Consider the following 25,343-nt stretch of genomic DNA (forward strand, 5'->3'; position numbering starts at 1 on the left):
TTCTTTTTCTCACAACAAAGACAAATTTGACTGTTTGGAAATATTTCTGGTTACAACATACAGATATGGAGAAACTAAAAAGTTCAAGCTTTATAAGGTGTCAATGTTTTAAGACTATAGCTGAGAAACTATAAGAGGTGGCCCTCTGCAGGCAGGCAGGCTACCTGAGCATAAAGCCTTAATTAACTAGCAAATATTAACTTGTTACATTTGTGTTATTCTCCAAATAGCAGAATAGAAAAAAAATTACATAATATTCTGCACAATATGAACTTGAAAGCTATATCTAAACTTAGCTGGTGTTTATTCATTAATTTTTCTGAACATTTATTTGTCATGCTGAACAAATAAATGTTGAGTATGACAGTATAATTGTAATAAGTTGTATTGGGAATTTTAGATTTTCAGTTTCAAATAAATTCAATTAGAAGAGATCATTTTAGTCTTTAATTTTTGTACAACTGTTACAACACTATGAAACTTTGGTATTTTTACTCAAACTACTTATATAATGACATTCCCAAACAGGCCATGGCCTTGATGAAACACTCATTAATAATAGGCACAGGTTTTGGTAAAAAAAATATTTTTCATTGAATATGGTCTTTATTAATAATAACCGACAGCTATAATAGTTCTCGGGAGGAGAGAATGCTATGCTGAGACTTGCATGAACTATTTTTTACAGTAATTTTCTTATTTAGGATGCCCATCCATTACCTATCATTACAGCTGAATTGACGACAAGTTGTGAACCGCCCGTGCCATTATTAATAAAAAAGGTTGAAATTTGGCAAATAACTCCATGCACTAATTATCCTGGGAATAAACAGAAATAGGCCCCCTTTGAAAGGATTCTTTCATCAAAGCAACATCCTGCCAGCTCCCCGCAGCCATAACCTCATATAAAAGCCACACACACAAACACACAAATCCTCCTTCAGGAATCAATAATTCAGCTAAAGAGAAGCACATGCTACGCCCTGCTGCACTAATCAATAGGAAGCCAAATGTTATTGTTTCATCTCATTCTGCGACTTTTACATTCTAATAAGGACGAAAAGAGACATTCTGGATGTACATCTCATTATCGGATCATACGCAAAGAGGACAATGCAGAGATGCCTCAAGATAATCTTTGAGAGTATAATGACTTTCTTTATTTAATTTTATTTCATTGTTATTTGACACCATTCCCCTGAACCTTTTAGTTTCAGGGGAACCTGAATAGTCTCAAAAAGTGTGAGTTGAACCAACATGTTTTTTAATAGTTTCTAAACTTCACATGTTTATAGCCCAATAACATTAAAAGTACATTTGTAAGTTAGACATTTGCAAAGTACTTATAAGGGTATAGGTTAATGGCATCAGCGTATACGAAGGTTTGTAAAAGATACAGCTTGATAAATGATAAAATGCTCCATCTTCTCCCTACTGTTTAAAGTCCTTCTATTGAAAATGTCAGAAGTACCTTCACTTTTCTCCGGCTGTGTGAAGCAGAGATTAGAACTGCGTTGCCCCTTCAGCACTTGTTGCTGCTCATTGTTGGTGACCTGGCTGAAAGAATTTTATGCTTTTCCCTCACTTACAGGAAAAAAACAAAACAAATTTGCCTATTTAGAAATATAGTAATTAATTATGGCAAGTTAATAATTAACATGTTTAATAAATAGAGAGTTCTACTAATTAACCTGGTTACATCAAGCTGATAAACTTTGCAATAAAGTTACATTACTACATTTTGAAAGTGTTTATTCTATCTTTTGCTTTATTCTGTGCTTAAATATTTTATTAATATTGAATAAATATTATAGATAGAAATGCACCAATCAATTCCAAATGTTCTTAAAATTGGACAAATTTCCCTTCATCACCAAATCAAATACTAAAACAGTTTTTTTTTTGTTTCATCTTGAAGAGTCTTGACGAGCTACAACAGTCAAAATTACAATCATCAACTCTCGGGTCAAAAAGAAGTCGGAAATCAATGCCAGTCTAGAAAGATCCAGATTGTTGAATCTGTAAATATAGATAATACTATTGTAAATGTAGTAATTGTAATATTATTTTTGCAGCACTATGAATATTCTGTACTAAAAGCATATACTTGATGTTATAAATTTTGGTATTCATAAGAGAAAAACGTAGTACTTCTATCAAAGTGAAAAGTCTCTATGTGATGTCATACTCTCCTAATAAAGACATTCAAATTGTTTCCAAAACAAATATACAACAAAAAAACAATGACATGTACACAAATTCATTGTGTACACCGACACCAACATTTACTATCAACTCTATCACAGACACCTGTTCATGTCAAGATGTACCAAAACTTCTAGGGAATCATTTGGATAATTTGTTGAATGTATTCCATGAAGAATTGAAGGAGTTTTGAAGTCCCAAGAGGTACTAAGGTGTACCTAATAAAATGGCCAGTAGGTATATTTCGTCTGATTTGGAACAACCTCTAAAGTTTAACAGTATAGTTTCCAAATTTGAATAAAATTTGAGTGACATAAATAATCTCTAATCCTGAAATTTTCAAGACATTTAATTTAATAAGTTGTTAGTTGCAGCGGGATAAAGTACTTTTAAAAAATTACTACCATGATTAGCAACATTTTGTGAGTACAGAAAAATAAAGAGCAGAGAAAAAAAATTAAAAAGACATGAGATATTACTTGTTGTCTCGCAATCTAAGCAAGATATGAATGCTCCCTCATTCATATCTTTGGGGAAGTTAGACAATACATTGATAACACAGCAACAACAAAGATCAGAAAAGTCAATGATTTCAAAGGATATGGTTCTATAAATAGTGTTCATGCTGTAAAATTTTACATAAACGTTGGGCTGTAGTGACTACCATGTGATTATGTCAAGTGGTTTAACCTGCCAGCCAAGGCTCGTCTCCCCTCTCTGTAATCGAGCTATCAATGATCATTAATGAGAGCATGACATGGTGCTCTAAAGCCCACTTGGCCACATTGCCCAATGCGCTGGCCTTTCTCCCAGCCTCTCTTCCTCTCTACTGACTCTAACCTACAAGGCCACACTGTCTAATAATAAAAAGAAATATAAACGCTCCTTGCTAATCTCCAAGACAAGAATGCATGTTTTTTCTTTCTGTATGCTGCCCACTTTGGGTGCGGTTTTTGTGACACAAGACCTTAGTGGCTTCCTCAAGGATACATTGAATGCTGACTGTTGCAAGATTGGATCTGCGTTGACCTTGGGAGTGAACTGCAGCACGGGCAAAGGGGGGAAGGGGGGTTTGTTGCAACAGAGTGGGGATGCAGAGAGGGAGAGCAGAGAGGAAGTAGCTAGAGGGAGGGAGAGCATGGGAGAATGAAGGGGCATGCTTTGATTGAGAGGCCCCTGAGATGAGCAGCTCTGAGATATGAGAAGAGGGAGGGAAGGAGAGGGGAATGATAGAGGGAGTAGCGAAGGCGTGGATGAGAGAGAGAGGGAAGCCATATGGCAGCAGTACAAATGTATTAAACTATAAATCAGGGGAGAAGCTAGTGGACTGCCAGGTGGGGCTGCAGTCAGGTCCTTCCAGTTGGAGGTTGAAATGTTAATGTGGGAAAGGATGAAACTATCCTTATCAAGTTTTATTTACTTGTTAATTTTTGTTCAAACCACAAGGTTGAAATGTTTCAACTTTCCTCCTGTTGAGCATAGTTTGAAAATGATTTATACAAATTACTTTCAGCAGAAGAAAAAAAAAAATAAAGAGAGATCAAAGAGCGTGCAATCAAGCCCGGGATTTGTTTTGTAATCAAACCCAAACAGCCTCTTACATCTTCTGGGCAGGGCTGAAAAGATTCGGTGCATAAGTGTTATGAAAAAAATCCTTAAGGCAAAATCTTGGGCTTATTGCTATGTTTATTTTCTGGTGACTACGTACTCTTCAGTGGTCAGACGTTTCACAGGGACAGTCATTGCAGATTGTGTTTACAGTAATTGTCATAACAAAGATCTCAAAGTAGTGGTAGATGAGGATTCCTGTCCCCACGCCGATGGAAAGACAAGAAATGCAAAGAAAACACTAAGAATAAGACTCACGATGGGATAAGTTTGTGAACAAAAGAATGAATTCTCCAGTTAGCAAAATCAGCTTTGCATGATAGCATGACGTCAGCAACGACAGATGCATATCAGATTCCTGAGACAATAATACATGCAGGCATAACCAGCCTTTACTTTTAGAGCAACCAACAGATGCCATGTCCTAAATTATTATACACTTTTGGCCCCACATTGGGAACACTGTGGTCTAACTCATTAAAAGACATATTTAACACAAATCACAAACCTTTCACTGGAGGGTTCGACAGCTTTTGGGTAGTTTCCTTAGCACCAAAAAGGGTTTTGCATAGAACAGGTTCAAAAAGAATCCCTGAGCAATTTATGGTCTGGGGCTACAAAGAGCTTAATCAAGTAATTATTTCAAAAAGAACACAGACAAAGTGTTGGATCATCAAATTGTTGCACTCACAAACATTGAGTTATAAGTTTTCCTCTCTGCACACAACTATTAGAGACACCAGCATCCCCTGATTAAATGTCAGACACCATTGCATCTTATCCCTGGACAAAAGCATTTAACAATTATGATGCTTTTTATTAAAGGAGAATGTCCTGGAACTAAGCTGATCATAGATGGTGAGTTGGGTTATATTTGTGAACAGAAAAGTGTCAACATGTAAATATATTTGTGGGGCCTTCAAAAAAAAAAAAAAAGTAGGAATCCCTTACATAGAATATGTATTCCTAATTAAGCTAGTACATTAAGGATGAGTCATAAGGTATTTTACGTAATTAACATCAAGTAACATATAATAGTGAAGTGGAAGAGAAAAGATACATGATTTCAGAGTTCTTCACAAAAGACAGAAAAATAAATCCTCACAGTGAATTATAGTGGTTGAAGTATAATGGTTTGGGAATGATCTTTACCACTCTAATTTGTAATGGAGATGTGATGGAATTGTTTAGATCCAAAAATGGTCTTTATCTAGTGTGGCCCAAACAATGTCCAGACTTTCTTTTAACTTTTTTTTTTATTTAACCTTTATTTCACCACGGAAATCCCATTAAGTTGTTGAAAATTCTAAATTTATGTTTACAAATGCCTTTCTTTCCATCTGTTGGAGTTTAAGTTATGTTGCAAAGAAGCATGTGTAAAATATCAGTTTCTATATGTGCACAACTGGTGGAGACATGCCTCTAAGCACCTGCAGCTGTGGCTTAAGTAAAATTTGAAAAGCCATGCATCATTCTCCTTCCACGTTGTAATTATGGACTTCTTTGTGGTGGACTAAAAATTAAAATCCCGATCAAGTTGTAGTGGTAATGACATGAAATGTGGAAAAAATGTAGGACTTTGCAAAAACAATATACATAAAACAAAACAAAACCTATAAATAAAATCAAATGAGACTTGATCATTTAATTGTTTAAGTGCACACCTGCAGCATGCTTTTCAACCACCGCTATAAATCATGATGCCACTAAAACAGACAGAAGTTAGTGTTACGTATTGTGGTGGAAAAACAAATAGAGTAATCCCCAAAAGGCTTCCATTTTAATCCCTTGATGATGTCTGGGTAGTGTGCCCAGCCAGTGTCCTGGCAGCCATCAGGATCCAGGCCTGGGCTGCCATCCCAAAAGCACTGATGCATACTACAGCTTGAACAAACACGGGGAGCCTACCCCATGTCTGCTCTATGTCACAAGTAAACCATCAAAAGAAATAACAAAAAAAAATGTTTCATTAACCTACGCTGCAAAAAGACATTTCAGCCTTTATGTGATTCATCAACTTCATGCTGTAATTAGTTCCAGCGGAAAAGCGTCAGTTAAGCTTTTAAACAATGGCCTACATTAAGCTTGAAAATACTTCATTAGCAAATTAATTTTTGGATCCTAATTTTTTTTCATTTGCCTAATGTATGACAGAACAAAAAAGGTTGTCATTCGGTAGTTTTGATTAAATGACTGAATCTAAAATGAACATTATCTAACACGTTAGACTGAACAATCTCACTAGAAGCTCAGCAGCTTGCCGGTGAAGAATGGACAGCTTTCAGTTACGGTCTGCGAGCGTGGACTAACAGTAGCCTAGAGCATTCAACCTTGATCCCTTATCCTTGATCGTTCACTCAGTGATATATATGCACACACAAACACACACCCCAGCTTACAGACTAACATAGACGTCCAGCCTCCAAGAACTGCCTGCCATTAAACCATCACAGCCAAGGCCAGTTATCCACCAAATCCCATCTCTGGTGAGAGATGAGGGGATGATGTGGAGGGCGAATTTAGAAGAGGAAGGAAGAAGAGGGAGGGGTCCCCAGGGATGAGGAAGAGTGGGAGGGAGGCTGGACAAGAGTGCACGAGTGCATCGCATGAGCGGGTATCAAAGAACAGCTGAAGAGCATCATACCTTGGTTTGGAGATAGTGGGGGTAGTAGTAGGTGTACTGAGGGTACATTGGCTGCTGCTCCAATCGCTTGCCCATGTAGCTGGAATCCTTAGCACTGAGGCAGGGAATGGTGACACGGGGGCGGGAGCTGCCAAGTAGCTAGAAATGTGGTGGAGGCGACGGTGGGGCTGTGCAATTCCAGGCTTTGCTGTCTGCACCAGTGTGTTGCAAGCCGGTCCTCTGGGGAGAAGGCAAGATCTGTGTGTCGGACTGGGCTTCCGAGAAGGTCCGCCTCTGATGAGGGAGCTCCCGATGACTTTTGCCTCGCTGTTCCAGACACTTGGTACCAGGCAGGTGCCCACTTACTGATGGACTAGAAATATTTTCTAAAGTGCCAGAACGGAGAGCGGCGAGTTTGCGATTGGATAGTTAGGGTGAGGTAGAAAAGGAAGAGGAAAGAGGAGACGCAAGGAGGTGCAGGTGGCAGTAGCTCTGGCAGTCCTAAGAATGTTGAGAATGGGAGAGGAAGAGGAGGAGAGGAGGAGGAAAGGAATGGTAAGGAAAAACGGGTTAGGACGTATAGGCTCACTTCTCTATTCAAGCTGTTCACTCCAGTCCTTTGGCTTGGTTTTAATCGCACTCTCTCACTGCCCCTCGCTTTCTGTCTTTCCCACCTCTTACACACACACGCTCAACCCCACATACACTTTCTCTCTCCTCTGATTTGACGATGCCTGTCCTGCTTGACAGAAGAAGATATCGTCAGTGCCAGTTGCCAACAGATGCACTTTGTCTCACAACAACAGAGCTTGACACAGACACAGAAAGCAATCACAGTCTGTAGCAGAGGAGCCAGCAGGAGCACAGATAAGAGAAAGATCCCAGTTTTTTAAATGATGTGGCACAGGCAAATATTCAAAAATCCACTGGTTGGTTAACCAATCCACGCAGTTCCAGTTAGCAGACAAGTGATTACAAAAAAAGACAGCGATTGTGTCCTGAAGTCCCTCGTCTGTGATCCTGTTATCTGCTTCTATAAAACGTGCTCCTTATTCTTCCTCGGCTCTCTCGCTCATCTAAGCAGCCTGACTCTCTCGCGTGTGCTTCCTCTGTCACTCAGTATCCAAGCCTCTCTCTCTCCTTCTCCTCCACACTGACAGGGTGGTAAAGGGGGCTCGTTCGAAGCTACTAACAGAGCACACACTGCCTCCTCCTTTCCCAGCCCAGCCGGTGGGAGGGTCTTGAGCAGCTCTGTGCGAGTGAGGGATCCAGACACAGACCAGCGGGCTGCAGCGTTTCCACAACCTGAGAGAACACGGGGAAGAGGAGTGAAGACCAGAGGGGTTGGCGCCAGTGCGAGTAGTCGATTCCCCCTACTGGCTGCACAAGGAGCTACCACATGGAACACAGTGTCTTTACACTGATCGTCTCTCTAACACTCTTTTTAAGCTTATTCTTAAAACCAGAAAAGTTTGCTAAATAATACTTTTTCTATTACAATCGAGGCCAAGGGTTCATATATTGCAAAGTCAAAGATAAGACAAATGGGATTGCACACCAAAACTGCAAAATAGAAGTAACTAAATTGTCTTTTTTTAAATATGAAAAAGCAGGATTAGGGTGTACCAACATACAGTGCTGCAAAATAATTTTTTGTCCTTTTACATATTTATTGAATTTTGTGTTTTTTATCTCATTTAAATGTTTCAGATCAAAGACATTTCAAATGAAACAGAGATGATCTAAGTAAATTAAGAGTTTTAAAGGGAAAGCAAGCTGTGTGAATCTACCTGGCTCTGTGTGAAAAGGACACTAAGCAACAGCTGCCGTCAGTTGTGTGCAATAACTGGCAATGAGCCTTTTGCTTCACCTTGACGTAATTTGGGTCTACTCCTCTGTAGAGAATAGTTTCAAGTTAGCTACATTGTAAGATCTTTAAACATGTAAAACTTGTGTCAAGTAATGTCACAATATCACAGAAGTATTTAGGCTCAGAATTTGACTAGACCACTCCAGAGCCTTCCATTTTGTTGTTTTTGAATCACTGAAAAGAAGACACACTTCTACACGCTGTGTCTGGCAACTTCAGATATAATTATTTTTCCAAGGACATGGTCAGTGTCAACAAAAAAAAGTATAATTTCTCTCATATAATTTCACTGATATGTTAAATACAATTAAAATGTTTCCATGAATCCTAAAGATTCAGTATTTGAAAGCAGGCAGACCTAGAGTTGGGAAAAAAGAAATATGTTTCTTTTTTGGAAGCAGTAACAAAACTGTGGCTTTGCATGTCTCAGAGCCTAATAAAAATGTTGTATATTGTTATAAATATGCAGAGCTAACGGTTGAATATTAAAGAGTACCTTCACCCAATTTAACAATGTCTACCAATGACGATCAGAGTTGCACTGCTAAAACATTCTGCACATCTACATGTTTTTCTATCACTTTTAAAGCACATGTTTTCAGATTCAAGACACATAATGTAGTGCAAATGTTACATGCTTATTCAATGAGTACTGTGTGCATAAAAGGGCCTTTAAATGTGATCAGATAGAATTGATTCCTGCAGAAGAATCCCAAGGACCACAACAAAGCACAGAAGGAAAGGGCAACCTTTTACAGACATGGAGAGGGAAATATAATTATCAGATAGGCCACTTTTATCTGAAGAAGAGAGACGTGGCTGGTATTGATTGAGGATTACCAGATTAACAGCTTATGCTTCAACTTGACACAAACTCTCAGTAAATGTGGAAAGGCATAAAGTCTAGAACACAGCCTGTAAGAGATAGAGATGAATGGAAAAGGTAAATTAGAAAAGGCACAGAGCTAACGTATGACAGAAAGACGTAAGCACAAATGCAAAACAGATTCATATTTCTTTATACCAGTGTATACACAGAGAGGTAAAGTCATCCCTGTATTAGGCAGATTCACAATAGCTATTTCTGTTTTTCTTTTTTTTGTTTTGTTTTCTTTTTTTTACTATCTTACATGCCGTGGAACAGACCGGCAAAGCAATACATTTTCACACAAATTTATCCAACATCTAACCAACAGTTATGTTTTCAACCAAAGTATATATCTTTAACAGCAAAAGATAGGACTAATATCCAATTTATGCATGAGACAACAAATGTGCTTCATAATATGAAGCACTACATAGAACCAAGCTGTTTCCTATTTTCTGACAATTTTCTTTAAAGACAGAGAAGATGTTTCAACCACTGTCTAACCAAATAATATACAAAATGTAACTTTTCAAATATTAAGGTTAAATATTTTTCTATTTGGGCAGTGCAAAAACAAGCAAAGACCAGGATTTGATCAAGTCGACTGCATAGCAAAAGAAGTATTAAGGTACAAGTCCCATTCTCAGGTCCCCACCACTCACCGATATTTTTATAGTGTTTCTCTAATAGGAAACCTATTCCTTCAAATCCATTTTTTCCTTTTAAAAACACACATTTCAGTTTGTTTTGTTTAATTATTTTGTTTTGTTGGAATGTCATTCATCTCAGCTGATACAGAATTGAAACATCAGAGGACCATGAAAGACATTGGTCAGCTAAACCATTAATATTCATCAGTCCATTAAGAATTAAGAGTTGGGAACTGAGACTTGACTCTTGAAACTAAATAACTGAACCTGTGCCCCAATACTCAACACAAATCGCATTACTACTAGATGAGGACTTTCAGACTTTCCCAATACCATTTTGGCATCGTCTGTGGAGCAGGCTTAAGTGCGGCATAAAAATAAAGAAATCTGGCACAAAGATTTTGGCAGAAGATTGTTTAAGCATTTTATGTTGCAAGGTGTGCCATCCTAGAGTTGCCATGTTTTTCTAGCACCTCAAATTCTCGACTGAATTGAGATCTGACAACATTGAAGCCCAAGTCAACATGTCAAGGAGTGGACTGAGGCTGGAGTCAGGGCCTGAAGAGCAAACACACGCAGATGAATCCTACACATGGTCTACAAAGCCTGCCATTCACCATAGCAAACTACTCCTGAATGAAAGAAAAAACTGGATTGTTAGTTAGTAGTTTAAAGTCTGTTTTTTTTTATTATTAAAGTTTGCATTGCATTTTAAAGTGAATCTTCCACAGTCTTTAGGAAGAGAAGCCCATAATATATTATGCTATACTTGAATTCCAGTGTAAAGTTTCAGAGTAGGTGTTTGCTGGTGCACTGTGTTTTCTAAAGTGCATAGTCAACACAGCTATATTCCAGCAGACTTCCAGCAGTTGCTTTCTTCTGGTGACAATCTTTTGTAAGACTTTGATATCATTTTATAGCAGCGCTTTAGCCCCTGACCACTCCATCAAAGTTACCAAACGCTGCTTCTAAGGCCATGGTGTTGCTCTGCTGAACTGGATCCACAAACTGGCCTGACATGAACCTCCTCTATGGGTTATTGTCAAGAGGGAAATGAGAAGCACCAGACTCAAGGATAGCCGCCTCTGTGCTACACATCTATGCAGCACTAAGCAAAAGCAAGAATAACTAAATATTGAGCATAGAAATAAACATACTTTTCAGAAACCTTTTTCAAATATTTTTGTTTGAAATATGCCTTTATTCAAGTTTTCTGAAATACTCGATTTTGTGTGTTCATCATATGTATGCGATTTTCATTAAGTTGCAAGAAAAGTCTAGAAATATTTCACTAAATGGAATAAATGCAAAATAGTTCACATTCTGAAGTCAGTGAAAAATAAAATTCTACTTTTTCACAATGTTCTCATTTTTTGAGATACACCTGTGTGTGTTCACAGTGGCCCAGAGTGTGTTTGATTTTAAATCGGATTCATGCTAGAAATGGTTTCTCTCAAATGCTGCAGAAACTTGAAAAATATGACTGAGAAATATTAGCTAATTTTTTCTGCAGCCATTTCTTCCTAATGCTTTCATAAATCAAAGCAGAGGCCCATCTGCTGCTCTTCTGTTCCGAGGTCTTCCTCTAGCACTTGTTTATTCACTTTCTAAATTGAGGGCAAGAGTGAGTCATTCACAAGTCTTTAAGGCAGGAATAGACAGCAGAGAGTGTAGTATTCGCTTGAAGGTGTTAAGAAGTGACAAATTCTTTTTAAAAATGAGGCATAAGGGGAAAAAAAGACACAGTGGCTTTTTGACATAATGAGAGCACTTCAGGAAAAGCTTTTATCATACCTTTTTAATTATCTGACATTTATCAGCCATTGTTCTCTTCAGTGAGTTGCATCAGGAAACTATAAATATCGCTCAGATGGTATTGCTTTGTAGATACCCTCATACAGCTACAAATTTGGCAGTTCTGGTGACACCAGTTCTGCCATCTAGTTTGGGAACAAACAATATAAATACAAAGAAGTAAAAACTTTTTTTTAACAGCAAGGGACTATTCAATGTTCCTTTCAAAAATAAAAATTCTTGGAAAGTTGGGAACATCCCACCCTTGTGAGACCCTTCCCCTTTTGGCGACTGCTGTCCTTCATCAAGCCTCTGTAAAAAAAGAAAAAGAAAAAAGAAAAGGCAAAAAACCAAGAGTCTTTGTTTCCTGTGGCTTGCTGGACAGGCCTGTCGTGGGTGTTTCCCAGAAATGACCAGATGCAAGGAATTTTCAAGGAAGATTGGCGCTGTGCCAGAACCGGGTGGTGGGAAAAGGGGGAGGAGAGCTGGAAGAAAGGAGAGAGGGAAGAGGAGAGATGTAAAGTTTGGGAACAGCGAGCCCTCGTATTCCTGGAAAAAAAAGAGAAAGAATTGTGCAGAAGTTGTATTTGGCAGTGTATGTCTGAACAACCAAACACTTTTCACAAACTGATTGATTGGAGCATGACCAAATAGATTCTAAATGAGGAAACATAAACACACAAGCTCAATAAAAACACCACAGACAAAGAACGAAATCTAAACCCAGCAGAATTAGATTTAAGATATTTTTTGTTAAACCAACAAGTTTATTTCTGATCAGTGAACACACCATACCTAAGCATCAACAACAACACGCTTTAGTGTCAAAATTGGTGTTGAAAGAAGGAGACTCAAAGTTAGCTGCTTAGCTCCACCAATTAATTTTTCTTATTTTTTGGGTGGGTAGATTCTTTGTCAGAGTGGACAAAATTTCTGAGAAGCCCTACATATTCAATGAGACCAAGTCAATGAGTCCAATTCAATGAGATATTGACTGGAAGAAATTGACCCTCAGCCAACGTCAGTATATTGCAGAGGATGATGATCTTTTGTAGCTTTCAGAAAAAAATATATCCAGTATGTTTCTCATTCAACATGCTGGATTTGGAAACCTGAAAGCCTTTTGGAAGTCTCAGCAATAAGCTGAGGGTCTACATTATGATGTTTGCAGTGATGTAAACCATAGCAACTGTGCTCATCAATATTATAAGAGGCTAAAGGCTTTTTAAAATGTCACCTCTTCCTTAAAGTTACTGCTGTCATGATTGCAACACATTGCAAGGTCATGTAATCACGTGATGTTTTGGTTACCTATAGAGCAGTTTTTCCCAACCCTGGTCCTCAAGGCACACTGCCCTCCATGTTTTAGGCGTTTCCTTGCTTCAGCCCAGGTGATTTCACCTGACAGGTGTTTGCTGAACTGCAATCAGCTGAATCAGGCAAAGTAAAGCAGAGAAACATAATGAAGGGCAGTGTGCCTTGAGGACCTGGTTTGTGAAACACTGTTAAACAGAATGTAACCCGTCTCTCGCCTAATGGACACTCCAAACAGGCATCCTGCAAAGATAACACCTAACAACCCTGACTACTGAAGTTCTAAGTTAAAAACATAGCACTGGCCTCCATTTTCAAGCTTTCGTTCCATTTTTGAGCTCTTACTTGCACATGTCAGTATGAAAAATGACATACTCAACTGTAATAAAGAAAATGTGCACTGTACATATTGTACTTTTGTAAAACAATACATTCAAACAGTCAAAACATTTTCTGGACATTATGTAAGCATTATGCAAGTTCTCTGCATCTCCAATATATACAGTGTCTTAATAGCTTCTTATCAGCGCACTAACAGATGACAGCCCGAGGTAATGCGGCACATTCCCCATCTGAGAGTATAATTTTCCACCACGCAAAGAGCTGGATGATATAGTCAAGATATCATTGCAGGGTACTTCTCTTTAATGTGATTTCTCTATACAGGATGGTGTCATGGCATGGTGCTGGCTGCTTATCTAATGCTGTAAAAATGAGGAAGGGTTGAATCCAGACCACCGGCCCTGCAGAGAGACATTTGATAAACACCAGGCAGATTTCCAGTGAGTCATTAGCTTCTATCACAACACAAAGGAGCGCAATGAAGGCCTAATGGGGAGGAAATATGAAACCAGACGTGCATGAGTAAAAATTATGCACAGTGTGGCCAGTAAGGGACAGGCAATAGACCCGAAAGAGTTAATTCTATACACTCACTGGATCTCAATTACAAATGTGAAATGCATATGCAAGTAATGCCAAGCGGCTCATTTCCTGGTTAACATGATTCTGGGAAAAGATCAGAGCTGTTACAAATGGCTTTATACAGGGAATGAGGCCCATAGCCAGGGTGGCTGCAAATATATGCATGTGTGCATATACTTATATATGACACTATGCAAACCAATGCATCACAGGAGGGTCAGGTTATGCTGAAAGCTAAGGTTAAAATGTCTGGTTGGAGTTCACAAATCAGGCTTTCTGCGCTCCTGTCCAACATGCAGAATGCAAATGAAACTTGGTCATGTCTGGATAACCATCTACAGTCCTGCTGTGAGAGGGTGGAGCACAGCTAGGTCTGGAATAATACAGAAAATATTATGTCAAGATAATCTCTGTAGTATGATGTTTTTTTAATTATTTATAAAACAGAGAATATGTGAGTTTAAACAGTAGATATTTCCAGAGCATACATTTCACAAAATGTTTCCAAGAACTTAACAAAAAAACAAACACTGGTACCATCCTTCAAATTGAAGAAAAAAGACAATTTTCTCTCAATGCACAAATTAAGGAAAAAGCCTATCAAAGTTTCATTGCAGCACTCAAGCCGCGGTGTGTATTTTATTTTTACTCGCTGCGTTAATGCCCTAAAAATACTTCTAAGTGGGCTTTGTGCTCTTTTATATCTTTTTATATCTTTGAGTATGACTGAGCATATTCAAATAGAGATTTATGTGATGCTTGTGGCCTTTATTCATTAGTAGCTTGAGAGGAAGAAGCGGGGTCGGGGACTGATTTAAATACCCTGAGGTCAGGAATCGAGCCCAGAACAGCTGTGCACAAGAACTATGCCTCTATATACGATGTGCTTGCTAAACCACCGAGCCACATGGCACCCCACAAACCACAAATTGTGATGTATTTGATTGTCCGTTTATGTCTTTTGCACAGCACATTTAAGTTTACATGTACAAGGACAAAAGTTTTTTTTCCAAATACAAATGCAAAGTGTGCCACCTAAATACAACAGTCCTGAGGAGATCCTAGGGTTTTCTCAGAAGATATTAAGCGAAAAAACTGAATCATGAAGACAACAGTTAAAATTCTTAAAGAAAATGTTCACCTTCTAACACATGGACACCCAATTAAACAGACAAACTGGGCAATTTCAATGAAGCAGCAAAGACTCTGAGTGTCCAGTGTAGCCATAGTGATCCGCAGCTCAGGTGGGACAATTGGTTAACTAGACAACTCTAAACTATAATCTTTTATTACCTGTGAAAGAAGGAACCCGTCAATATATCTGACAAAACATAAAATCTACACATCACCTTAAATGTAACATTTTCACAGAAACATGGTGGTGGCAGCATCATGCTTTTGAGATGTTTTCTTCCACAGGTGCTGGTTACAATAGTAACATATTTATGTCTTAGAATGACAGCATCAAAGTCAGAACCTAAGTGAGAATCTGGAGTAAGACTTGCAGACGATTCTGTTCAATCTGCAAATTCAAGCTCTGTCAGATCGTACTGAGCAAACAAATGTGCCTATTGAAGAGACATACCCTAAAAGACTTGCAGCTGTAATTATGTCTAAGGGAAGTTTTAAAAAAAAATGACTCAGGAGACTGAAAGCAAATAAACACAACACATTTTAATATTTATATTAGTATTGAAATTTAAAAACCTCAACTTTTCTACTTGTAATTATGAAGTACCTAATTTTGGTCAATCACATAAAATCTCAATAAAATATATTAAAGTTTGAGTTTGTAACATGGCAAAATTGGAAAAAAAGTGAAAAGTTTATTTAATGCAGGATACAGAAACTCCTTGTGTGTACTAAAGCACTGAAGAGAAGAATAAAACTGTAAAGCAATATGAGAGATAAAGGCTCTTCCCACAGCAGGAAGAAACTGGAGATGGGAGGGAAAAAAAGTTATCCATCAGGAACACATCTGTGTAGGCCTATGAAGCTCAATGCTTCCTGCAACCGAGCAGAATGAGATGGGAGGACAGCAGCAAATTTTTAAAGCACTGCTAAGCCATCCTGGAATGAAGTGAAATGACCACATGTCACAGAAATGAGAAGTGAGAGGGAGAGGACAGGCAAAGTGAGAAACGGCAGAAAGAGCAGAGAGAGAGAAAACAGAGTGTGTCATTCTAAGAGGAATATTTCATTGTGGTAAATGGAGCAGAACTCTATTCCAGCTCTTCTCTTAACCTCACTCAGTGCCCCATCTTGTGCATGTAAAGTATAAAGCCCAGGAGACAAGAAAACAAAACAAAACACTAATATAAGAGAAAAGAATTAGAAATACTGTAAATAACATTTAATTATTAGACCGGTGGCTTATGTACTCATGCACCCAAGTCTTTATTTGCATTCATAGATTTTTCATACTCTGTGGCTTTACACAAACTTTAGTGTAATGTTTAGTGTAAAGTTGTTCATCTGTACATCTCAACATACAGCTAACACACCTCCTTTTATATAACCTGGTTTGACTGTCAAAAGCTCTGGGTTAATATGCTGACTAACTGTGGGAGAAGATTTTAAGATATTCCCTTAAGTGGCCTTGGAAATTCTAGTCTGGAGTGATGGCTTCACCTTTAGAAACAAAGAAAGAAAAAAATAGAAGGTTCCCCTCTGAAGCAAAATGAAAAACCTTGTGACATTAGCTTCTGCAGAACTCCCACTTAATGCTTTGATTTGGCACAAGTTCTGCTGATCATCCCAGCAGAAAAGACAAAAAGGTTTAAGCTCAAGTCATCTTCATATTTATTTATTATTAGCTTTAGACTGTCACCTATGATTGTTCATATTGTGGATGTGCAATTTTAAAGTAAATATCAGCCACCTTAGACGACTTTATTGTGAACACTCACTACTTTTAAAACATTTATAGTAAGTCTACTTATTAATATTTTCTTTTGAAGCACGAATTTCCATTGGGTTTTTATCAACGTCTTTAAAGAAGAAATTTCTTTTTCAATTTTATCTTGCTGCAAAAATTTTACAAACATAAAATCTATTAAGTGAATGATTGCATGTAATACTAATCAATGTCTGTTCACAATTGATTAATGAAATTTCAGAAAGACAAATACATGGCTGTCTACAAGACGTATAATTCAACTTCAAGGCACACTATTTGTTAACAGAGCGGGAAGTCAAATTGGGAGGCTGCACATTGGGTGGGTCAAAACAGATCTGTCAATCTTTACCAAATGCATTTGGCAATATCCACTACAAGAAACAAACACATCACTTATCAATCTAGAATTTAGTATTCCTTCTTTATATCTCAATTTAAACTAGATTTCTCACCGTAGCAGACAATCTGATGGGAAATTTATCATTAAGCAGTATTTTCATTCTGTTTTCCAATAATGATGTTAGTTTATACATACGTTTTCCAACCTCTGACATGTATCTTTTCTCTTCCATCTTTAAAGAGCCTGTGGCCACAAACAACGACAAACCTATAAAAGAACTATCAAAGCAGCACAGATTAAGAGAAGCTACATGAGAAGGAATACATTGGTACTGTACTTTATTTTAACAGATAATATTAAAGGCATATTTTCAGATGGGCGTCTGCTGAAGCCAATGTGTGTTGTCCTGAAGAATGGAATAAAAAAATCTATTCTATAATAATTAAGCTGATCCCAGACCATTCATAATAATTGCTTTGTTTAAGTCATATTTCAAAAGGAAGATTATTTTGAGGGTCTAATTAGGGATTTTACGACCCAACATTAATTTTGATGGAAGAGAGACTTTGTGAGAGAGAAAAAGGAGAAGCAAGGGAGAAGTTTGTAGATAGCTAGATAATCCTCCACATTCCCTTCAGTGTCTCTTCAGCACAACAAGGGTCTAGGTCCAACTTTTGTTGCTGCAGCAGCAGTTGCTTAGGGCAGGGTTGGGAACTCCTTGCTTCAGGGACAAACTGTACCCTCATTGACTGTCTTTGGCTTAGATACACATTTAGACAGCGCTGCTTTGGTCAGACCCAGACAGGACAGGCGCGGTGGTGTCATTTGTGCCAAGCTAATGGCATGGAATGTACCACGGTTCTTCACTTTAAAATCACACTGGGCTATTAATTCAAGAAAAAGTGTCAACAGGCTTCAACACACATCCAAAATGAAGGAAAACAGAGGTTTATTACTGTGCCCCACAAAGCAAACACTTCTTTGCAATCACAGTCTACAGAGTGATCAGTCTTGGTTTACTTCAAGGGTTCAGGCTTCACAATAAAAGCTTTATTTCTCTCTGTCCAGTTCCAGGAACTGCTACCAAGATACAAATGCATATCCAGTATCAACCAGGGAACAAACCACCACTCAAAACTGGACTTTAGGGTAACATGAAGCTAACAAAAACACTGTCCACTTTAAAGATATTTTATAATATTGTTATAAGATAAATGAGGGGCAATGCTACAGTAGGTTGCTGGTTCGAGCCCCTGCTCTGTCCATCTCAGTCATTGTGTCTTTGGGAACGCATGTATGGCAACTTTGCCTCTGCCAGACTGCCAAAGGGGAGCTGTGGCCACAATGAAGCCCACCACCACCAGTGTGTCAATATGTGTGTGTGAGAATAATTGAACATAGTGTGAAGTGCTTTGAAGTTTTCTGGACTAGACAAAACGCTGTACAAGTACAGGCCATTTACCATTAAACCATAAAAACAGTTTTACAAAACTTGAACATTGAAAATGAACATTCAGCATTGAGCCTTACGATGATTAATTATAGATTATTCTAATGGGAACAAGTTAATTAACCTTCATGATTTATGTTTGGCCTCTTATAAGAGAATCAAATGTAGCTCCAGGTGATTTGATATAAACAGAACAGTACAGCAACATACTGGAATGAGAGAAAAACATCACTACTTTGAATGAGAAGATAAATGCTTTTAAGAAGATGTTTTGTCAGAACTAAGGGCCACTAAGTGCCAGGGTAGGAGGACCTGCATAGAGCACAGCTAGGCAGAAAATTTTAAAATATTCAAGTTTATTAAACAGCAGAATATTTTTTTCAGGTTGTCTGCACACATCTTACTGGAATTATGTTGCAAATGAATCAAAACATGAGTCTACTGAAGTCAAAAGCATATTGGTTGAGATAAATATCTAAAACAACAAAATCCACTTTTGCAGAAATTCATGTTGGGTTTAGATATCTGGCATTGTCAAGAATAACGGACACTGCAGCATTTGGAACATTGTATAATTTTAATGCTGAACATCAAGTAAAAAACTTCTATGTCCTTAAATAAAATAAAAATGATTCCAGTACTTTCTGCCATTATAGAAGACCAGAATTATGGTCTAGTAGAACCTAAGCTGTGCTCCATATTTATAGTAAAGTGACTGGGTTATTCTCAAAAATATTTTAATGAATTGTCATTCATCTTGTATTCATCTTTTGCAATAATATAATATTTTGAGTATGTTCCAAGGTAAATAATTTTTTTAGAATTATTATTATAAATATTATAATTGAATAACAAGACTACAACAGTTATTGTATGGCATGGTCTTTATGGTCCGACTGTGCAGGTTAAATGATGTGATTTGGTTGTTTATTTTCTCCCAAAATATTTTTGGCATGCTTCATATACAATAGGAAACATATTCCTGGCACACACTGTGTTATTTTAAACATTGTCATGGGATATGTGTACTCTAATAGTGCCAGATGGAAACAGTACTAAAAAGCATACAGCAGATGATTAAAAACATTCACTTTATGGTGCATTTCCACTGGGTAACATTTAGATATCAGGGAGTATGCGACTTTAAGGTGATGCACTTCAAGATTACTTCCTTTATGGCGCCTCTGTAATTACCACTAGTACTGAAGTCATCAAAATGCACCTACTAAATGGAGCATGGCAGCTCCACCTTCCACCTTTCACACTACCCAGACTGCTGGAAGAGGATAAACAGCGGCAGGGTGTCACACAATATTTCACACAATAGTCTTAAAGTAAATCTGATGTATAGTTGAGAAATAAAAGGAGCAAATTTGGCTGCATATTTTTATGAGCAAACTTTAATATTTTATAGGTTTTTCCACTTATAGTTCACAAATTCACAGGAATAATATTGTTTGGAATAGCTTTCTGCATCCATCTCTGTATGTGGCCTGGAAAGCCACTTGAGAAATGAACTATCAAACTCCTTTCAACAAAAGTCTCCTTCAAACTGTGTAATTTGGCTGCTGAAACAACACAATGGAATTTTAAAATGACACTGAAATATAAAATCAAAAACATTCACACAGCCAACTCTGCTGCAAAGACTTAAATGGTAAATAAACCAGAATTTTGAAGGTTTTGTCTCATAATATTTTCTTCTAGAGATTATCCCCATTTAAGGACTGGTCAAACTAAGCAGGTATTGTGTTGATCCAGAAACATATTAAAGTCAAACAATGAAACTACCTGAAAAACCACTTTAAAAAGTATGTGTGATGTAAATAAGTGGACAATTTGTTAATACCCATGGCAGGTTTCTACCAGTCAGAATGATAGAAATGTAAGAGTGCTTAAGTGAGCGTGAAGAAAGTGGAGCGCTAAGTGATTGCTTCCACTAATCTCCACACATCAAGTGCAAACTAAGACATCTCAAACATGGCATTTAAATAAAAAAAAATTGAAAGGAGTTTTTAACCATCTTAGTTCTTTCACTAAAATCTCAGGTTTCATGCAAATGAAAGGTGCAAGCAGACGTTACGCTTGAAAACAATCTCAACCCAAAACTAATCAGCTCCTTTTAGTTTGCTAAATGTTTATTTAGCAATGGTCTAATAACATCACTCTAAAGATAAATCTATATTGAGGCCATAGTGTCAGATATGTACATACACTGCATAAAATCACGCAGAACCCTTATATCAATGTGCTACGTTAGAATAGAAAATATTTAGTTTGATCTAAGTCAGAATTATGGAAATTGCTAGAATGTTTTTTGTTTCATTACTTGAAGTTCAAAATTTTATACACTCTAATATTACTTTATTACTAGACAATCTGGAAATCTCACATGATGATGTAAGCTTCTGATGATCAGCATTGACTACAGCCACTTACAAAGTATTTTAACTATTTTTCCTTTTGTGACCATCATGGGAGAAAAAGAAATTGCATTAGACCTGGATACTACATTCAGATGCATAAAGTACTATATTCAAACAAGTTTATGCAAGTATTCGCTTCGTGGGAATGTCCTGAGATCATTTTTATTATTTTTTTTTTTTTTTTCAGAAAAGAGGCAAGTTCTGTGTCCCAGAGTTTAATGTGATTGGGCAAAGGAAAATGTGAACACCAAAGCAAAAGCAAAATATGATTCTAAAGTCCTGACTAAAGCAGAGAAAAGTGTGACATTAAGATAAAACATTGGAAAATAGTCTGGTGAGGAAAAAAGACATAATTCTTAGAGACATCTCCTGTAGTCTTGTGAACTTCGCAACCCAGACAACACTATCCAAACTGTGAGTGGGGAAATCAATTATGTTGCAGGGTTAGGTAAACATCAGAATTTAATCATAGACTCCAGTTATTCTGGCCGTCAGCAAGTAGAAATACTTTTTGGCAAACCTGATCAAAAACATAAAATTTATGCCTGATTCAAAGTAAGACAATGACAAAAACCTGTTTGAAGTCGGGCATTGTGGACAGAAACCTGCAAATGTTTGGCTTTATTCCAAACATTTGGTCTTTGTGTACATAAAGAGAAATTAGGTTCAAAACTGAACAATTAACCACATTAGCTTAGTAAATATATTTCTAGGGATTTCCTTTATTTCTTTTGATAGAAAAAATGGTTAGTTCTTTGACATTTTGTGAGACACCATCATTTTCAAGTTTTCTTTTTGGAAACATTTTACATTAGTTCAATAATGTGTTGTATAACAAATAGGTGGATGAGAGCAAAAAGTATGTTGTACCTCTCAAGGCTTAGGAAATTACACAATCTCTGTAGTCATGGTTGATGCACTCACTCAAACCTAAACCAAAAATGTAGAGTTTTTAATCCAGCTGAGTTGCAGTGTTTGGTTGACTAACCTTTATACATTGTTCAAGTTACACTGTGTTGTTATATAAGAGGAAATAGGCATTCAAAAACACATATTGGAACTTCCTTGAAAGCATAGAAGAAAGTTTTGTCTGTAACTGTGCTGTGTGTTACGGCGAATTCGATAGCCGAGGGCCTCGGTGTTTCATTAGAATCATAGAGGCCTCATCGTCTCCTTTTTCCCCTACACAGTCCATGTTCAGCCATCGCTCAAGCCCATATTGCATGATTGCAATGAAGGACCAGCATAATCAACTGTAATGCTTTACAGATGTTATGGGTTTTTAAAGCCAACACCACAGCCCCAGGCGGCTCTGTATGAAAACCCATCTGTGCACGGATATCAACGTATGCGAGTGTGAATGTGTTCGTATCTGTAGCTAAAACCCATTCGTGATTGGAGGGAAACATTTTAAATTAAGGTCACATCTACAGCTCTGCACGATGTGTGATTTATGTTCCCTTGCCCTGCCCTGTCATTGACTAATCACCTTAAAATAGAGTAGCAGGTGCAAACTGATTTGCTGAAGAGTGATTTCACAGATGAGATGCTGCAAATTTACCATTCAGCACCAGCAAGGAATAGCCCTAAGCCAGCAATGACATGTAAATATGACAGACCGCATGATCCGAACAAGAGAAGACACCCATTTAAATCCCTTTAAGATCTGCCAGCACCCTCCCTAATCCGCCCTCTAACATCTCCCATTGTGTCCAACATCCAATATCAAACACAGAGTGCAGCTAAATGAAGACTGGTGGCAAACCAGAATGAGGAATTTGCATGTACCACACACTGTTGCGAAATAGGAAATGAAACACACAGAGGCCTGGAAGTACTGTCAAATTCTGGATATTCCTGTGGTTTGGTGCTCACAATCCTGTGGCCCAAGCCTTTAATTCTTAATGACAGAGAAAGCCAAGCTCTGGTCACAACAGGAAATACCTTCTAGGTGAAACATCCACCCAAAAAGCCATTCGTTTTAAAACTGTCAAATACACAAGGGTTCCCTATGAAGTGAAGTGGCAAATAGTAAAATAATGTGCTTTGTCATGATGACTATGTTCATACGATGCGATGGGATTTGTTTTAAAGATAAGTTGCGGTGCATTCTCAAATGTACACTGATAAAACAGCTATGCATTGAAGAGTGCATTTCACCAGCAAGATGTCCCATAAAACGTTTTTTAAAAGCCCATTGAAAAAAAAAAAAAGGACAAAATATTGGACATCAATAGAGCCAAAAGAGTGAAACTCATCAGCTGGCATTAGAAAACAAGATGGCAGATGAGTGAGTTTAGAAAAGTTTCTATGTGGATTTTAAAGTTGCATTTAATATTCATCAGGTCCAGCCTTATGTTTCTGACCAGAGTTAGCTTCCGTACTAGCTACAGGTAAATTGTTTTATTAATTGTTTATTTAATTAATTATTATGATAATTGAGCACTTTGATAAAAAATGGACACATTTTGCACCACTTAAACTTATTTTATAAAATATTAGAAATACACAGGAAAATGCAAATAAACAAATAATTCAATTCATTTTTGAAATACCAAAATAAGCATATTACTGCCTTAAGTGCACTAACATAGTATTTCTTTAGCGTAGGCTTGATCATTTATAGCAAAGGATGGAAAGTTTAAACTTTTTTTTTCCTTTTTTAACGTGCAAAGCTTTGGATGTTTCTTGGAGATAAAGCTGCATGCAGCTGCATTTCCCTTCAATCAATCAATCTAATTTTATTTGTATAGCACATTTCAGCAGCAAGGCATTTCAAAGTGCTTTACATCATATCAAAAACAGAAACACAATGCAACATAGAATCAACAATCAAAACATGACATTGAGTCAGGTTGCATCAATAAATTTGTAATTGATTACGTTTCAAATACAATCCTAAACAGTTGGGTTTTTAGTCAAGTTTGCATCCATGGAAGGTTTACCTGTTACACTCCTACTGTGTTATATGGAACAAAATACCTATTGCTATTTTTATTCCCACTCACGCTCACAATCACACAGTTTAAAACGATATAGACAGCATTTTAATGGGTTTCTGGCACCAGGCTCCATACACCTCTTTCACGGAATTTCGAGCAGGGGCTCCGCCGTCCCTCACGGATTTTTGTGCAATTCTATGGTACCTGTTAGTGTCTAGAATTTACAGGGTTTCCGTCAAGGCACACTTGGGGCTTTGTAGTGTCACCTGGTTGCCAAGGTGGCCAGGTTGCAGGTTAGAACTGCACTGGAGGAAGTAGTGACTGAGTTGAGAAGGGGGTTTAGATAGTCTGCGTCTCTTCCTGTGCCTTTCTACCTTATGGACTTCTACTCCTGTGCTTCACTGCTGATCTGGTCCCACGTCTGATGTATGGTAACTATGCAGGGCTGCCTTGCGTCTGCCTAACTGGGACTGCTGCAACCTCAGTTGCCAACTCTACCTACCCCTTGCTGATCTTGAGTGCCAAGTGCTGCAAGGTTATTACTCTTTTCATCATAACATCTTTGGCATTTCACGTGACAAACTAGTGCATACACCTATTCTACATACACACATTCACACTCATGCAGCCATAAACAAAATTCCAATAGGTTGAAGGTCATACAAACATGGGTTTATTTTTTTTATAAATGCAAACCCCTCGACTTTGATGACAGATGCAACAATGATTTAATGAAGTCAAGAACTTATAAGAACTTTACATTTCCTTTTTGTAGAGCAAAGCTGGCCTAGCACATGTGCCACAAGGGGGCACATGAAGAAAAAAATTACAAGGTTGTTTTATTGTTAATGAATTAAAATAATTCAGAAACTGTTGGTTATAAATTTAAATTCCTAAACAACAGCAATCCAATGTTACAGGTGGACTAGACTGCATGAATTCCAGGTCAGAATTTTAAAGTTTGTTAGAGGCTTGAGACTCATCTTCGACTTGGAGTGAAAGACCTGAAACTTGACACACAGCTGGTTAAAAAGATATCTTATAAAAAAATAAAATAAGAAAACTGTAAATGGTCGCACTCAAAGGATCTCTGATCAGTTGCCTTATGTGAGGTCTGCAGAGGGACAGGCTGTTGGAAAACAAGCTTTTTTTGTATGATATCATGCATGAAGGAAAAGATGATTGTGACATGTATTCCTGTAGGTCACCAACTAAATCTAATGTAAACTTGACTATATTTACATAAAAGTCTCTCTAAAGTGGGAATTCCTTATTCATGCAGTGTAATTGAGCGTCTTAATCAAGAGGGCTGTTTTAGTTTTTTCATTTATTCTCACTGATACACTAATTAGAAAGGTGCAATTTACTGAGCTTACGCTGTTGATTTAAATGCGTGAAAATGCAAACAAGGTGTGAAATTTGTTGGTGTG

The 25,343-nt window shown here is 37.5% G+C and overlaps 1 protein-coding gene across 4 annotated transcripts in view; it reads right to left on the minus strand.

Annotated features, from left to right (window-relative positions):
* The window catches only part of rbms3 (RNA binding motif, single stranded interacting protein), a 334,935-nt gene that overhangs the window by 230,348 nt on the left and 79,244 nt on the right, over positions 1 to 25,343 (minus strand). Inside the window, exon 1 of one of the 4 annotated variants that reach the window (XM_032580206.1) lies at positions 6,458 to 7,740. The exons of 2 other annotated variants lie outside the window; for them this stretch is intronic. In XM_032580206.1, the coding sequence (XP_032436097.1) occupies positions 6,458 to 6,532 (75 nt within the window). In that variant the 5' untranslated portion in view covers positions 6,533 to 7,740. Of the gene's footprint in view, positions 1 to 6,457; positions 7,741 to 25,343 lie in introns of those variants that run through there. One more of the 4 variants, XM_032580207.1, reaches the window with a different exon arrangement.

Source organism: Xiphophorus hellerii, chromosome 13 (assembly GCF_003331165.1).
Source record: "Xiphophorus hellerii strain 12219 chromosome 13, Xiphophorus_hellerii-4.1, whole genome shotgun sequence".
Lineage (NCBI taxonomy): Eukaryota > Metazoa > Chordata > Actinopteri > Cyprinodontiformes > Poeciliidae > Xiphophorus > Xiphophorus hellerii.